At 41.2% G+C, this 17,310-nt stretch overlaps 1 protein-coding gene across 4 annotated transcripts in view; it reads left to right on the plus strand.

The window, feature by feature from the left end:
* The window catches only part of LOC121288259 (rho guanine nucleotide exchange factor 10-like protein), a 176,658-nt gene that overhangs the window by 16,543 nt on the left and 142,805 nt on the right, over positions 1-17,310 (plus strand). For 3 of the 4 annotated variants that reach the window (XM_041206761.1, XM_041206760.1, XM_041206763.1), the window contains exon 2: positions 4,940-5,027. In XM_041206761.1, the coding sequence (XP_041062695.1) occupies positions 4,973-5,027 (55 nt within the window). In that variant the 5' untranslated portion in view covers positions 4,940-4,972. Of the gene's footprint in view, positions 1-4,939; positions 5,028-17,310 lie in introns of those variants that run through there. The other variant, XM_041206762.1, reaches the window with a different exon arrangement.

Raw genomic sequence — 17,310 nt, forward strand, 5'->3', positions numbered from 1 at the left:
GTGATTCATGCACTAGCACACCCAGATCCCCCTGAATGTCAGAGCTCTGCAAACTCTTACCATTTAGATAATATGCTTTTTTGTCAAAATGGACAATTTCACATTTGCCCACACTATACTCCAATTGCCAATTCTTTGTCCGCTCACTTAAATTATCTATGCCCCTTTGTAGCCTCTTTACGTCCTCTTCACAATTTAATTTCCTACAGATCTTTGTGTCATCAGCAAAGTTAGCAACCATACTTTCGGTCGCTTCATCCAAGTCATTTATATACATTGTAAGAAGTTGATGGCCCAGCACTGATCCCTGTAGCACACCACTCATCACATCCTGCCAACCAGAACAAGACCTATTTATGCCAACTGTCTTCTTCCTGTTAGCTAGCCAATCTTCTATCCATGCCAATATGTTACCCACTATACCATGAGCTTTTATTTTCCTGAATTTGATGTGATCCACTGGTTCCCTTTTATGCACGGCTCATGTAACTCCTTCAGAGAACTCCAATAAGTTGGTTAAATATGATCCTCCTTTCACAAAACCATGTTGACTCTGCCTGATTGCCTTGAATTTTTCTAAGTGCCCTGCTATAACATCTTTAATAATAGCCTCCAACATTTTCCCTATGACAGATATTAAGCTAACCCAGCCTGTAGTTTCCTGCTTTCTGCCTTCCTCCCTTTTTGAATAAAGGAGTTACATTTGCTATTTTCTAATCTAATGGAACCTTCCTTGAACCTAGGGAATTTTGGAAAATTACAACCACTGCGTCAACTATCCACTAGCCACTTTTAAGACCCTAGGATGAAGTCCATCAGGACCCGGATATTTGTCAGCCCACAGCTCCAACAATTTGCTCAATACCACTTCTCTGATGATTTGTAATTTTCCTGAGTTCCTCCCTCCACTCTATTTCCTGATTTACAGCTATTTCTGGGATGTTACTTGTATCCTTTATAGTGAAGACTGATGCAAAATACCTGTTCAATTAATCTGCCATCTCCTTATTTTCCATTATTAATTCCCAGACTCGCTTTCTACAGGACCAATGCTCACTTTGTTAACTCTTCTTATTTAAATACCTATAGAAATTCTTACTGTCCGTCTTTATGTTTCTCGTCAGTTTTCTCTCGTATTCTGATTTTTCTCTCCTTATTAATCTTTTCGTCATTCTTTGCTGTTCTTTATATTCTGTCCAATCTTTTGACCTGCCAACTGACTTTGCTCACTTATATATCTTTTCTTTAAGTTTGATACTGTCTTTACTTTTTGAAGTTAACTGTGGATAGTGGGCTCTCCCCTTTGGAATGTATCAATTCTGTGTATTCTGAAATACTTCCTTAAATGTCTGCCACTGCGTCTCTTTTGACCTATCCCTTAACCTCATTTGCCAGTTCACTTTAGCTAGCTTTGCTTTCATGCCCTCATAATTGCCTTTATTTAAGTTTAAAATATTACCCTTGGACCCACTCATCTGCTTCTCAAATTGAATGTAAAATTCAATCATATTGTGATCGCTGCTACCTAGGGATGCCTTCACTATGAGGTTATCAATAAATCCTACCTTGCTGCAGAATACCAGGTCTAGTATCACCTGGCCTCTGGCTACTGAATGCGCGGTTCTTACAAACTATCCCAAAAACATTCTGTGAACTCATCTATGATACCTTTGCCCATCTGATTTTTCCAGTCTAAACATAGGTTAAAATCTCCTGTGGTTATTGCTGTACCTTTCTGACAAGCTCCCATTATCTCTTCCTTTTATACTCTATCCTACTGTGTAGTTACATTTTAGGGGCCAGTACACTGCTCCCGCAGGCGACTTCTTGCCTTATATTATTTCTTTTCTCAACCCAACTGGTCTTGCATCCTCGTTTCCTGAACTTAGGTCTTCCCTCTCTAATGTGCCAATACCATCATTAATTAACAGAGTCACACTTACTTGTCCTAACTTCCTGACCTCCCTAAATGTTATGGGAGGTGGTAGCATAATGGTATTGTCACTAGCCTAGTATTCCAGAGAAACCTGGTAATGCTCTGGGGACCTGGGTTTGAATCCCACCATAGCAGGTGGTGAAATTTGAAATCAATAAAAATCTAGAATTGAAAGTGATGAGCATGAAACCATTGCCAATTGTTGTAAAAAAAACCCCACTGGTTCACTAATGTCCTTTAGGAAGGAAATCTGCTGTCCGGACCCACAACAATATGGTTGACTCTTAAATGCCTTCTAGTCAGTAACACTCACAACCCATGAAAAAAAAAATATTTGGGTCCCAATCTGTGTCTCTATAATGGCTATCAGATTGTACTTATTTATTTCTATTTGCGCTGTCAGTTCATCTGTTTTGTTTTGAATGCTACGAGCACATTGACTACACAGAGCCTTTAGTTTTGATATTTTATTTTTATAATGTCTAGCCTTATTTGCTGACTTGCTTGTAGATTTGTACTCTCTGTCCCTTCTTGTCATGGTCTACATCATTTCCCATATTAGTACCTTTCTCTCGTGCCTTGTCTCTACTCCTTGGTTTACCACATCTTCCCAAATTTGATCCCACTATTTAATTTAAAACTCTCTACTTCCCTAGTTCTGCAGCATGCTAGAACCCCAGCTCTAGCATGGTTCAGGTATAGACTGTCCCAATGGTATAGCACCACCCCCCTCCCCTCCCCAGTGCTGGTGTCAGTACCCCATGACCCGGAATCCACTTCTACACCAGTCTTTGAGCCACACATTAATTTCTCTAATCTTATTTGCCCTATTCCAGATTGCATGTGGTTCAGGTAATAACCCAGAGATTATTACCTTTGGGGTTCTGCTCCTTAATTTAGTGCAGAACTTCCTTCCACATCCTGGCTATGTCATTGATACCTACGCGGACCATGACAACTGGATCCTCCTCCTTCCCAAGTAAGTTCCTCTCTAGCCCTGAGCACATGTTCTGAACCCTGGCACCAGGCAGGCAACATTGCCATCTGGACTTCTTGCTCTTTGCTATGGAGAACAGTGTCAATGCCCCTCACTATACTGTTCCCTACTCCCATTACATTCCTTTTTGCTCCCCCCCCTCACAGGCAGATGTAAAAGTTCCATGTCACTATTTTGAGGAAGAGCAGAGGAGTTCTCCTGGTATCCTGGCCAATCTGGGGCCTCAGCCTGATCTCAAGCTGGGATCTTGTGTGTGAATTGGCTCTGTGTTTTCTATATTACTGCATTGACTACACTTCAAAAGTACTTCATTGACTGGAAAGCACTTTGGGACATCCAGTGGTCAAGGAAAGGTGCTATATAAGTTCAAGTCTTTCATCACTAAATTTTGTAAAAATTCATCATCTAAAAGTTGTTTGATTCATCATCTAATCAACTATTGCAGAATACACACATATAACAGAGACGTGGTGGTAGGAATTGATACTTCCATGGTTGGCTCTGTACCTCGGGTGAGCTACTGGAAACAGACAATTGCCAGCATCCCCCACAGCTGGTGAGCAGCAGTGGGGCACCAGCTTGGCGCCCATTGCTTATTGGCAACTATCAAATGAGTCCTGAACCCAGAAAATTGTTCAGGCCTCCAAGCACCTGTGGAGATCCTTCTCAGTGGGTGCCCGTTTGGGACAAAAGTCTGAGATTGCTCTTGAGGTGCCAACTGAATTCCAAGTCCCAATTTCACTGCTATTGGAAATATGTTTTAGAATTCAAAGTATCTCCCAGGTGCCCAAATGGAGAAAGCTATTCCAAACAGATTGGTTGTTAATTTAGGTGATTGTTTTTTCTAAACTTAATTTTAAAATATTCAGACTGGTAGCTATGACACTAAGGCATTCATTCGAAGGCCTGAGTTTAAATCCAAACCTTTGACTGATATCCCTGGCTGAAGAGGCTATTTCTGCTCATCTTGTATGGATTGTCAATGGGAGGAAAGATAATACCGAATCTGAACTGGAAAAGGTGGAGAAGTAGGGTTATCTAATTATTGGTCAGCTGAAGCATATTTCCTGATGGGATTGAATGACCAACCCAGTGATGGAGATAAGTCATCCACTTGGCTGATATTGGAAGCCTTTTGCCTTCAGTCTCAGCTACAAATAGTCAGTGCCTTCAGAAAAGGAGAGAAGAAAATTAGGGGAAATATTCTTTTTCTCCTTTGACTAGTAAACTTCACAGAACTGTTGTGGTCCACGATACGGACAGAGTACATATTCATACAACCTCTTATTCCAGTGATTTAATGAAGAAACAACAATTTGAGACCCACAGTGATATTCCATTGAAGCAATGTTAACTGAGTGCCCCTTTAGATAAATGGGTGTGACCTTGACCCAAATAGACCAGGAAGGTCCCAGCAAGGCTCACTTTACTGAGCTGTGTTGAGTTTGCTGATCTTAGCTTTGGCAGGTATGGAGCCCAGTGTTCTTGGGCTAGGGAGGGGAAGGAAAATAAGCAAGATTGCCACTGCCAACTGGTATCTAACTGCTTTCAAGGTTAGCATTACCGGCCTGCCCGATGGTGATGCATCTGATTGCAATATGCAATATGTTGGAATGTGAAAGTATACGTTTCATTCATGGATAAGGCTTTGATGTGACTTGCTTCGTGGTACAATAGCTTACCAACACTCACTGTCTAGGTGGTCACTTTTGACTAGGTATTGAGGGCCAACTAGGACTGTGGAACCAGCCTCCAGCGCCAAGTCAGCACATTTATAGAGGAATGAAAAATACCCTTTAATGTGAAGCTTACCCATTATTGTCACCTACCGTATCTTTATGTGAGAAAGATTTCACTTCATTACTATTGTACTGCTGGTTTGTACAGTAGGAGTGCGCATCATATGATGCTTTTTCAGGCCCCACCACAAACTACAGCTTGTACTTAAACATAATATAAAATGATCATTTCATGGCTTTTATTAAAACTAATGTTTCCTGCAACAGGAAAGGCCGGGGATCTTCTTGCTGATGTGACAGATGGCGGTGTATTGTGGAATGGCTTCCTCTGATTCCCCTCCTTTCCAACCAGAAGGTAGGACATTGCTGACCTATGCTCCCATCAACTCTGATATACTGTTGAGGATTATTGTTGTAATACAACATGAATAGAAACGTGTTTAGGGATAGGTTACAGATGTGTTCCTCATTTATCCTGCAGCCCTGCTTCCTGGGTGGTACACTATTATAAAGAAGTTTGCCTGTGTGCCCCCGGTGGCAGGAAACAGCAACTTTGGAGGTGTTTAAGAGCGACCATTTTATTTGGGTGTCAAGCAAACAGTTCTTTCATATGATTCTTTCATATAATTGCTTTTCTGGAATAGACCAATTGGAAATTTCCTCCTTGAAATTGCCAGTGAATGTTCCTTTTTAAATGTGTAAAATGTAAGGATAGAAATTCCACCAGGTGCCAGGGAAGATGGTTAACAACTACAGCATTTTTAAAGCCGCCATTTTCCTGCTAATGTACTGCCTTGTGTAAAATCCCTTCTTGTGGTGGATTGTCATCATTCCTTGGTCTCGCACAGAATGTTTGTAAGCCTCAATACAATCCTGAAATTAAATTCAAATGAAGGACACATTGACCAATCAGAAAGATCAAGGAGTTTACAATGCCGACCTGCTGTGTACTTGGGATAAACTTTTTGACTATAGAAATTAAAGGCCTTGATAGAAAAGATTTCTTAAAGCTAGACTGCTCTAAACATTTTGACTGCAATTGGCTTGGAAGTAATGGGTATTGGATTCACTGCTGCTCTCTAACTGATTTGATAGAAGAGGATGAAGGAGTCAAAAGACAGGGCCAGGGTATCAGACTGCAGGGTGGAAGAACTGATTTGCATCCGTCATTACTCAAATATCTATCTCTACAGCACCAGGCATAGCTACCTGGTAGTATTGGAAAACTGTCTTCACAGTTTGCGATTCAGCATTGTGCATTCTGTTGCATGAAGAAAACCTCAATCTCAGGATCCGTACTTCCAGTGATGCTAAAGGTTATTTACTCCCTCAAACATTATGGTTCCAACTTCTTCTAGGATATATACAGGTGTCTACTGCATTACTTGGCAGAACTTACTGATTCATTACTTTATCCAATGAATGGTGCTTCCCAATTTCATTACTTTGAATTGCTCTCCAAGGTGCAGGATAACATTGGTGATAAATTTAATAGAGTCCTTTGAGGAAATAGTCAAGTGTATTGAAATGGAAAGTGCTCTGGACTTTCAAAAACCATTTAAATGAAATACTTATTGATAAAGTGAAAGTGCATGGTGCTACAGGCAATGAAGTACTTTTGAAGTGTAGCCACCATTGATGTTCAGTTTCTCAAGTGGTCAACCTGGTTGTGTGTGTGTGTGGTCATCCTGGTTCATGTGTGTGTAAACCTCATGGTGTGAGGGCCATTTAAGAAATTGGTATATGTCTTACTGTCACACACTATGCACAATAAGGACATTATTATGAATTTTGAGTTACACATGATATTCTCCTGAGTTCAGGATCACTGGTGTCAGCCCTAAGTGGACCCATGTTCCTCATGGTCAGGAGTTATCCTTACCTACTCAAATAATGTGGAAATGATCTAAGAGGACTAGAACAATGGAAACCCTTTATCATGCAAAGTGAATATTGTATTCTTACATGTTGCCCACATGTACTTCTCTAATCTCCCAAAGGGTGCACTGAAGGATAGTTTAGTGAGACAAGGCCAAAAATAAATCAACAAGCTGATTTTTGTTTATGCAGAAAAGTTTAACAATAAGCAGTGACTATAATGAATTACAACAATTTCATAAGACTTTTCTTAACATAAAATATGATGAAATATGCCACACTGCCCCAGTTAGCTGGCTAAATATATTCTGACCAGTAATTTCCCTGGGCCTAATTATTACTAAGCTCAACGAGAGTACACTCAACCTGTAACAGTCTTCAGCATGCTATCTTCCAAACCGGATTTCTGTGTGTTGTGTTCTTTTCTTAGCCGATAGGAAATCAATAGTTTGTGGTCTAACACTCTCCAGCACCCTCTTCGTAGGTTGGCTAGCTGGGCTGTCAGTCAGACCTAACAGCTACCCTCCGCTGAGTTTTATTGAACACAGCCGTTGGAACATAACTGGGCCGAATTTTCATCCGGATGCAGAAACATGTTTTGGTGTGTGAATGCTCACGCATCGAGTTTTTTTTTGAGGAAATCTGATTTTCCTCCATATTCCTGACCCTGTGCCATTTTCCTCTGGCCTTCTTGCACGTCAGGAATGCCTAGTGTGCAAAACGCGTACCTGCCCTCCCTGAAATTGGGTTCACCATTTTAAATGGGGGATGAAAATCGGATTTCCTTCCACACACCATTTTCGCCTGGTAGTGTGGGTTTTGAAAGCCCATTAAAAGCATGCCAGATTTGAGAGTTTATGAAGAAAATGGAAAGACTGCTGAGGAGTCGGGAACGTTCTGAAAATTAAGTGTAAAATGTTTTTACACCTTAAAATGTCACTATTAGGTGCTAAATTGTACTGTATTGTTAATGTATTGATTCATCACAGCGATCTGTCCTTGAGGTAACTTGACCCTTAAGTTGACCAGCATTGTGTAATTGTTCACATGCATTACAGTACTTTTGGAATACAGTACAGTACTTCACCAATGGAGAAAACACTATATAATGTATAATTTTTTTAAATGTCCTCTGCTGTTATATTTTTGTGCTCTGATTTAGTTGGACTGGCAGATCTGGCTGTTTTTCAAAAAAAACCCCTGCTTCTGAAGGTAGAACAAATGGTGTGCATCTGCTCTCCTTCCATTGATTGGCAGTTACTCTGTTTTGAAATGGAAATGGATATCTGTTCTCTCAATGGAGCTGGGAGCATTTGTTATGATAGCTGTTCCATTATGAATACTCGGCTGAGTTTCAAAAGCACAAACTAAGCAGGTAGTTTTATTGAATGAAGAACTATTGAAACTTTTACAAGCTTGTAATAGAATATGTCTTTTGAGTGGTGTCTTGTTTCTTTACAAATCTAATAGGTACTTTCAGGATTACAACTTTTTTTCCCATTGAGGTTTTTTGGTTTAGTATCAATGATAGTGAGTTTGAATTTGGAGTTTTCTTGGAATGTTGGGAGTTTAATAGTTTTCCAATGATTTTAAAATAATTCCCTTTGCAGCTGTATGGCTGCTGAGAACTGTACATGGTGCATACTGGGCAAGTAGTAATGGAGGACATTTATTTAGAGGTGGAATGGGGAATATAAGGTGGCATTGGGGGTATAAAGGTGACATGGGAAATGAGTGGGGCAGGGGGTTGCATGGAGAATGTGAGGGAGCATGGGGAATTTGAGGGGGCATGGAGGCAGAGATAGCACGAGGGATGTGAGATTTAATGTGGGTGGCGTCAGTGAATGTGAGGTGGCTTGGGGGATGATTTTTAGGGGGCCTTTAAATGATGTTGGGAACTGGGAGGCTGTGTTGGTCAACTGAGAAGGGCCTTTTAACTGGCCCGCCTCAGCACCCACGCCTCTCATGCACCCCACTGCAGCTCACAGAATGCATTGTGAACCTGACCCATGTGAAAAGACAAAAATCCCTTGTAAAATCACATGGGCCGTGTTTGCATTTTGCAAGCCACGAAAGTGCATAGGCTGGGTTTTCCCAAGCCCAGATGAAAATTCAGCCAATTGGGTTCAAACATTTACTAGAATGTCCTTATGAATGCTTCTTGTCTCAAATGAAAGAGGTACGAGGGAAGAAGCCCTCCATCAGTTGGTTCATGTGGATCTAATTCATATCCCCAGCACCTGGCTTATCCAAAGATTTAAATAACATTTAATACGAACTAGACTAGAATCCTTTTATAGAAAGTAGTCAAAAACCTGGTAACATGCCGTATTTAAACACCTGTAAGTTTGTCTGAACCAGATGAAATGTTGAGAGAAAATAATGCATGCATACTTGGTCCATCTACTTCAAAACCTAAAGCTTTCTTGAGTAGATTTATCTTTCTAGCTCTCTTCATATCAAGCAATGCTGCCAAATTGTGGCCATACATATGCAAGCTTGCAGATCTCACCTACACTGTGGAAAGTATGTGCTCTGAAAACAGGAAGAGATTTGTATGAACAATTGGGCAGAGGTCTCACTGCCCTCTGTTCTTGCTCAGCTATGGTTGTCTGTGGAATTTTTAGCCACTATGTTACACTTGTAATTCAGGGTTTGCGGCTTCACCTTGAAGGAAAGAAAGAACTTGTATTTATATAGTATCTTGCAGCATCTCAGGACATCAAAAAGCAGTCCACAACCAGTGAAGCAATTTGTGAAGCCTGGTCACTGCTGTAATGTAGGAAAAGTGGCTTTCCAGACAACAGAGTTCAACAAGAAGGTATAAATGACTGAATAATTTGTTTCAGGGATGTTGGTCGAGACATAAATATTGAAGAAAATCCTAGAAAAAGCTCCCCTGCAGTTCCACGACATAGCGCCATGAAATCTTTTACATTGACCTGGGAGGGCAGACTGGTTTAATGTTGCACCCAAAAGAGGCTCCTCCAACAGTGCAGCACTCCATCAGCACTGCAGTGAAGTGCCTGACTAGATTGGGACCTGAACCTAATAATCTTCTGACTCGGAGACCGTACTACCACTGAGCCTCGGCTGACCCCTTATTAATCTTCCTGAAGATGAAAGATTTCATCCGGTTGCAGTCTCCGTACTCAAAAGCTTGGCATTGCATTTATCTGCTTGATTTATGAGACATCCATGTTGATAGTAGGATAAATGATATTTGGAATGGCAAGAGTAAAGCTGGACTTCACATCAGCCACAGACGTTCCAAGTACTCTGATGCATTTTGCAGCTCTTGATACAGCATCGTTCCCGACACATCAGGAATCCAAGCTTATTCCTGCAAGGAGACATAATCAAATCTTTGGTAACTGCTGCCAACCAGCGGGCGCTCTGAACCAAACACACGGTTGCTACGTTTCTACAGTAACAGAAAAACTTGCATTTATATAGTTCTTTATTAAATGCCTCACAAATGTTTCAAAAACTTACAGAAATTATTTAAAATGCCGTGACTTATTATTGTATATACAGCCAAATATATCAATTTGCAAGCACGTTCATAGTACCTAAAACAAAAGGTTAACACAAAGGGTATACCACACTCTGAGTGGATTAAAGATAGTGGTTTTGAAATCCTGTGGGGTTTCACTGATCTCCCGTTATAATTCTGATGGGAGACTGCTGGAATTCCTATGAATTTCAAGTCCAGTTTCTGTCTGTATGTATGTGTGCTATGAATAATGAATGAGTTTATTTTTGGCTTGGCCCTTCTCTCTCCTGAAGGACTGCCGCCTACTCATGCTTAGTTTTGGATCCACAGGCACCAGCCATTCCCCCATTTTCTACTCTTAAGTGTAAACCCTGGTTTTCAACAAGCTACTGGACAGTTGGGGCCATCATAACCAAGCCTGATTCTGGGTGCCAGTAGCATATAATTCATTGAAAGCAGCAACAGGGGCCATGGCTGATTCTTTCCCCCTGAAGCATTGAAGTCAACTGTAGCACTTCCAATTGTTGCTGTGACCATATTCAAGTAAGTTCAGTCCAGACTGGGACATTTCCCATCTGTATGGCTTACTGACCTAGAATTCAGCAATTGAGTCAAAAGCACCCTCTAACTGGGGAGGAACCTGAGATGCATTACCTTTGGCTGCAGATAAGGCCTAGGTTTTGCTGGCATCTTGTTCATGCTTATGCGCATTTTAAGTTTTAAACTTCTTGTCTACAGAGTTGATGTAAATTCAAACTGATAACGGTGTGGCAAGGACATTTGGAATGTTGAACAATTGGAAGAACAGTGCGTCTCCTCACCCAGTGATAGTAAAGGATTCAGAAATAATCATAGGAAGGACCGAGATGGAGGGTGAATTAGGGAGGGCGAATTCAATGTCAGAAAGGCAAATAAAGAGGAATAGAAAGGTTGGACTAAGAGAGAGAAGGAAAGAGTCAGAAAGGAAAAGTTTTTTTTTAAATTACATTTTAAAGATCTCCAACAACAATTCACAAACTGAAGGAATGTGACTCCACATTTTTTTAATTGTTCACTTACCGGACAAGAAACATTTCATGTTTTATGGCAATCATAAACATTTATCAAGTTGTTAAAAGGGTGCTGATGCTGTCTAATTACCCGACTTAACTGTCTGTGGCCAGTTTAGTGGGCAGTTAATGTACAAATGTAGCAACCATGAAAATCATGCAGATGTTATGCTGCCATTTTCATGAAGCTAATGGCAGAGTGGTGCAAATCATCCAGCAACTTGTGGAGATTTGCAATTCAGGGAGTATTTCTGCCTCACCACTAGTCACTGACTGATTCGCACATGAATAATGCCATGCATTGTTCAAACGCTGTTACTTTGACCTAGGTTTTTCTGGAATTGTCTTTGCCCTCCCATATCCACAGACAAACATACATACATACAATTCAAACAGCAGCATTCATAGGGAAGGTCATTGTTATGGCTGCTTTAATGACTCTATTGGCACATGCATTACTCCATGTACAGTGAGCCATACAGTCCAGGAAACCTCCACACCCAAAGCCTGGTCAGTACTTAGATAATCTTAGCTGGGACAGTAGTAGGTACACTACTATTGCCCTCAGCATCATCCTTGGATTAAGGAACAGAAAAAAATCCACTATTCTTGATCAATATTACTGATAATGCAAACGTCATATGAGAATGTGATCTGTATTCCTCAGATTTCACATTTTAAGGTTGTTTCCTTAGATGAGGGATTGGAGAGTAGTTAGGAATGAGTTAGTGGCTTCAGAAGAAGAAGTGTAAAATTGGAGTTGAGTGAGAGATGATCACTATATGGGGTCAGTAAATATCACATTTAGCCCTACAGGGAAGATCCGCTTTAACAATAGGCCAACACATTTCTCTGCATGAAGTCATGGGAAGTATTGGATTGTCCTTGTATACAACATAGTTTCATGCAAAAAAAAAAGACATTGCTTGTGTTCCAGAGAACACTGGGATTCTTTATTTATCTAGAATCTTGATACAGGGTAGCCCAATTCAGCTGAAAACAGTTGGTGTACAGTTAGGCCCCACTGATGTCTGATGTAAAGCACAATCTTATTTGTCAGGATGGCTGCAGTAGCACATCAGCAAAAGTCTACAAAAATTGCCCTGCATTTTTTCAAAATTCATCAGGAAACCGCTTTGAAAATTTAATTAATAAATGTTCACGAGGAATAACAACAGTATATGAATCATTTTCTTCTTTCCCTTGAAAATGCTGCCTCCAGCTAGCATAGATTTCTCAGAATATTTTTTGTGCGTGAGTGGAGACAGTTCCACTATAGGGAGTGTGACAGCTAATCTGCACCTTAGTGTTCACATACAAATTTTTTAGCAGTGGTTAGTGATCAGGGCCTGAATTTTCAGAATGGCAGGGCTCGGTGGGGAACATATCCTCACCCACTCCAGCAACCCCGATGCCATTTTATGCTCTAACGAGCGTTGATTGGCATTAGGCGGGACATCCGCTGTCACTCAGGAGGAAGTCATGCCAAATCAGATTGGCCAGCAGCTCTCCAGTCCTCCAGGCACAGCGCAGCAGTGGCCAGAAGAGGCACTGCAGGGAGCTGCCTGCAACTGAGTCCTGGGACCCGGAGGACAGGAAAATGACAGGTGTCCCAGGACAGCGAGGGTAGGCAAAATCTGAGGGGTTGCCAGTGGGGTTGTGATCAGGGTAACGTGGGATAGGCCGGTGGAGAGGGAGGGAGGGCTGGAGGTCACTGGGTCCAATAGGGAGGGTGCCCCTAGTCAGAACGGGCCTTCTAATGGAGGCGTCCTCACCCCCTACCTGAGATTGAACTCCGTTTGTTTTCGAGTTGCCTGCTCGAGCTGTCATATGCCTGCCAGCCTAAAAATTGAGCCTGGGCAGGAGATTGGGGCAAGGGTAGTCTTCCTGTCCGAGGCCCTGCCCGCTCCACCGTAAAACCGCTGCCAGGTCGGGGCGGGTGGGAGCAGAGAGGGAATCCCTTCCATGCAATTTGACGCTAGATTCAATTCACAATGAATTAAACTCCCAGAGAAGCAAGCTGCCTGGGATGTTTAGACAAACTAGTTGGAATATGAGACAAGTGTTTCAGATTTGCATGTTAACATAGACCATATCAAATTGAGACGATGGAGGAATCATCCACGTCATCTGAGAGATGTTTCCACCGTTTTATGTTAGGTTGGTTTTCAGTTAGGTCTGCCCAGAATGGGCTTTAGCTAAACAGACAATATAGCTTTCCAAGCAAAATGGCGGAGGGTGGGAGATGTTCTGCTTCAGTATGGTAGATCATGTAATTACTGCAGTAGGGGAGCCCATAAATATATATTCTATGAAATATATAAATGGGAATTAGGTGATGTCTTAAAAAGAGGGACATTGAAAAGTGTGGGCAAAAATACAAGAGGGTAGGATTAGCTGTGGCTTGTATGAAGGAAAACACCAGCACAGACTCGAATGACCAAATGATTTGTTTCAGTTTTGTAATGCCTGTGATTCTGTGATGACCTTATGCAGGATTGTTTCCATTCAGTTCATGAATAGGGTTGCTTTTTGAGGAGTAAAGTAGGAAGTTTGAATAAAAAGAAATAAAAACAGGAAGTGCTGGAGATATTCGACAAGTCTGGTAGAATCTGCGGAGAGAGAAACAGTTAACATGTCAAGTTTGTGACCGTCTGTCAAAACTGGGAAAAGATTGAAATGTAATAGGTTTTTGAGCAAGTGAAGGGGGAAGGATGGGAAAAAGATCAGAAAGGAACGTCTGTGATTGGGTGGAGGGCAGGACAAATTTTCATGGTGCGAAGCCAATGGGAGTGGTAATGGGACAAGTTTAAAAAAACAAAAGATATTCTAGAGGAAGTGTTAATGGCAGGATCCTGAGTAGCTGCTGTCCACACCAAACCAGCAAGGAAAAATGGAAGAAATTGGGGACAGAGGTTGTGACCCAAAATTGTTGAACTCGAGTGTTGAGTCCAAAAGGCTGGAAAGTGCTCAGTTGAAAGACAAGGTGTTGTTCCTCGAACTTGCATTGAGCTTCATTGGAACACTGCAACAGGCCAAGGATAGAAAGATCAGAGTGGAAGCAAGGTAGAGAACTAAAATGACAGGCAATGGGAAGCTCGGGGTCACACTCGTGAATTGAATTGAGGTTTTCCACAAAACGATTGTTCAGACTGCGTTTGGTCTCTCCAGTGTAGAGGAGACCACACCTTAGAATATGAAGTGTGTTATTGTAAATGGGCATTGAAATACAATATAACATCACATGGAAGGAATTGGATAAGTATTTCAAAACAAAATATATAAGAAGCCAGAAGATAAGGTCAGGGAAATAGGGTTGGAACACCAAGCTCCATTGGAAAGATTAACACTGGTTAATTAGAATTAGAACAACATGTCAAATAGACTCCGCATGCGCTGTAATTTCTATAGTTCAATGCCTCAGTGAGCCACATGGAATGCAGTGAATCAATATTATTTGGCCATGTGATATTTTGATTTGTGCTGCTGAATTGATACCTATGGAATACTTTACCACATTCTCTTTGTGCTGCTGAATTGATAGTTATGGAATATTTACCACATTCCCACATGTTGAAAAACTACATAGTGTTGAAAGATACACAGAGGATGATTGACTGCTGTAGTCTGTTGAAGCTGCATATAGTCATACAATGTGTCCATGGCTGTAGCCACCCTCCCTCCCGCCCACCCACTTGTTTGTCTCCTGTGTGCTAATATAGGGGGAAGCAAGGAAAGGGATGGTGCTTACTGAACAAAGGTGAGACACTTATTAATGGGGAGGTAAGGGAAACCAGGAATTTTTCAGCCTAACGTGTTTTAGTAGAATTTCCCGTTACCTACTTCAGAATATCATTTTAGTGGAAACCTGGAAACTGCTGTCAGAACCAGATTTTGTGAGGTGCCTAAAAAACATTCAGTGCAAATTTTAATTGAGAGTGTCAAGAAAAAGGACTTGATATCGATGCAGACTGGAGTCTTAATACTTGTTACCAGAAAGTACATTAACTTAGCACCATGTATTATATACAAGATTTGGTGTCAGTGATGAAAGCTTAAATGGTTTATTTTGAGCATAAAGTATAAATGAGTGATACATGATAATCCTTCTCCCCACTTCCCTCCCAACATTCATCACTCACCTGATGACATTGTGCCATACTTGTAGCTGATACAGTAGGCACCGTGCAAGTGTACTATGCCTTGCCCATGTGTCCATGTTATTCTCTGCTTGTGAGCCTAGGCAGTGAGGGTTGGCAGCTGAGCCCAATCAGGACCATGCAGAGGGTGTGGAGGACATTAACTGGGTATTAACTGCTTACTACACTTTAACTGAGCAGTGAACAAGAGGTAACTTACAATATTTAAATGAATGAACACTCAATTCATCATTGAAAGTCTGATATCTCTCCCTATTCTAAAGGATAGGTCTTAATTATTTTCAAAGTGGCGCAGGGACTGTTACCAAGTAAAATCTGTTATTACATTACCATTTCAGTGCAGCTAATTATTACAATTTAAATGCACAGCATTAACATAAACATCTGTAGAGGACCCTCAACATAAAATCAAGAAGCAAAACTCAGTGGTTTAGTTAAACCGTAAAAGATCAAGAAGCCCCCAGACTTGATTCTCCAGTACCTGTTAAGTTAACTGAGGTGGTGATAGAGCAGCTTTACTTGGTCTTAATCCTGTTGGGCTAAAGAGGGGAAAATTGAGCAAGGTTATAGCTCCAGATATCCAACAAGTGATCACTATTAATAATGAGCTTTGTCAGCAGTTGTCAGAAATGGGTTTGGCTGTGATGTCTCATTCAGTGAAATAGAAAGTGACATGGACAAGGCTCTCACACAAAGAATGACCACTTGGCTGAGATATCAGGGGTGGCTAGTGCACGTTGAACCTGTAGGTGTCTTCAAAAACAGAGGAGAGAAAATTTCAAGGTAGACAGAGAGGAAAAATAACAACCTCAAAAGCTGAGGCTCATTTAGCCCTTAAATGTTTTAATCCAAAAAGGCTGCTAGAACACCCAGGCAGAGCTGTGATGCTGTACATTAGGAAGAGGTTTTTCCTAGTACTGCATCACATTCCTCGGCTGTCTCTGATATACTTGTTTACAAAGTGGGGAAGTTGAGGCCTGGAAAATTCTGGACTGTAAATTGTCTATTGGCTGATCTTTGACTTCCTCAAAAGGGTTGTCATCAGCTGTAATGGTGTAAACATTTTTTTCCAGAAAGAGATTGAGCAACACCATCTGTTTCTGATTAATCTTTTAGTTATTGAAGAACAAAACAAAACAAACCTCAGTGACTGCAAGTTGGTGACAGTGAGGAGAGTGGAAGAATGGCTGATTTAAATATCAGATGGGGGGATGGGTTTCTTGGTAAGGGGGTTCAAACAGTTGAAATGTAGAACCACCCATTAGATGTTCAACCTCCAATCATGAAAGCTCCCCTCTGACTAAAGACAACTTAAGCAGTGAATGGAAGTTTTACATATGAACGTTTATTGTCCTCTCTTAATACAGGAAAGTGCTTTTGTGGTGAGCTAATTCTGTAAGCCAGTGACTATTGTCTATCACTTTTAACCTAAGTTACTGTCAGTAAAGTGGTATATTTGACAGATCTTCTGGCTATTATTTTTTCCCTCTTCTTGTCCATTTTCTACTCTCCTGCTTTCCTGAAGGCACAGTCAGAATATAATGTTACAGGAGTCAACTTCCCTCCAGCACCTCGCCCCCTTGGTATCCTGTGTTTGAGCCAGTAAGTGGTTTGCACTGACTACTGCAGCCAAGACAGATTAAGGCCTCCCATCTAACATCCATTTTCTGACAGGATGTTGTCAAAAAAGTGATCAAGAAGTTTCCCTTCCTCCCTGCTCCCTTTCCCTCCATGGGTGCAGAGTGTGTTTGTAGTGCCCCTGCAAATGCTCTTGTGGAGGCAGGCTAATCTGGCACAGATAGAATCAAACCTGCGACCTTCCTACGCTGTGCAGCTCACCTACTCAACTGCCTTAACCAGCTGGGACAGGATTGCAATGTTATTTTAATAGATTTACATAATTAAGAAAGTTGAATTCCAGTATGTTGAATTAGATTGCAGTAAGAACTAGATGCGCATTGACTTTTTACATAGATTTTATGCCTATTTGTCTTAAAAGGCTGGGGGAGAAAATGTATTTGCATGTGTTGCAGTCGCTGTGACACTGGCTCGATA

Source organism: Carcharodon carcharias, chromosome 15 (assembly GCF_017639515.1).
Source record: "Carcharodon carcharias isolate sCarCar2 chromosome 15, sCarCar2.pri, whole genome shotgun sequence".
Lineage (NCBI taxonomy): Eukaryota > Metazoa > Chordata > Chondrichthyes > Lamniformes > Lamnidae > Carcharodon > Carcharodon carcharias.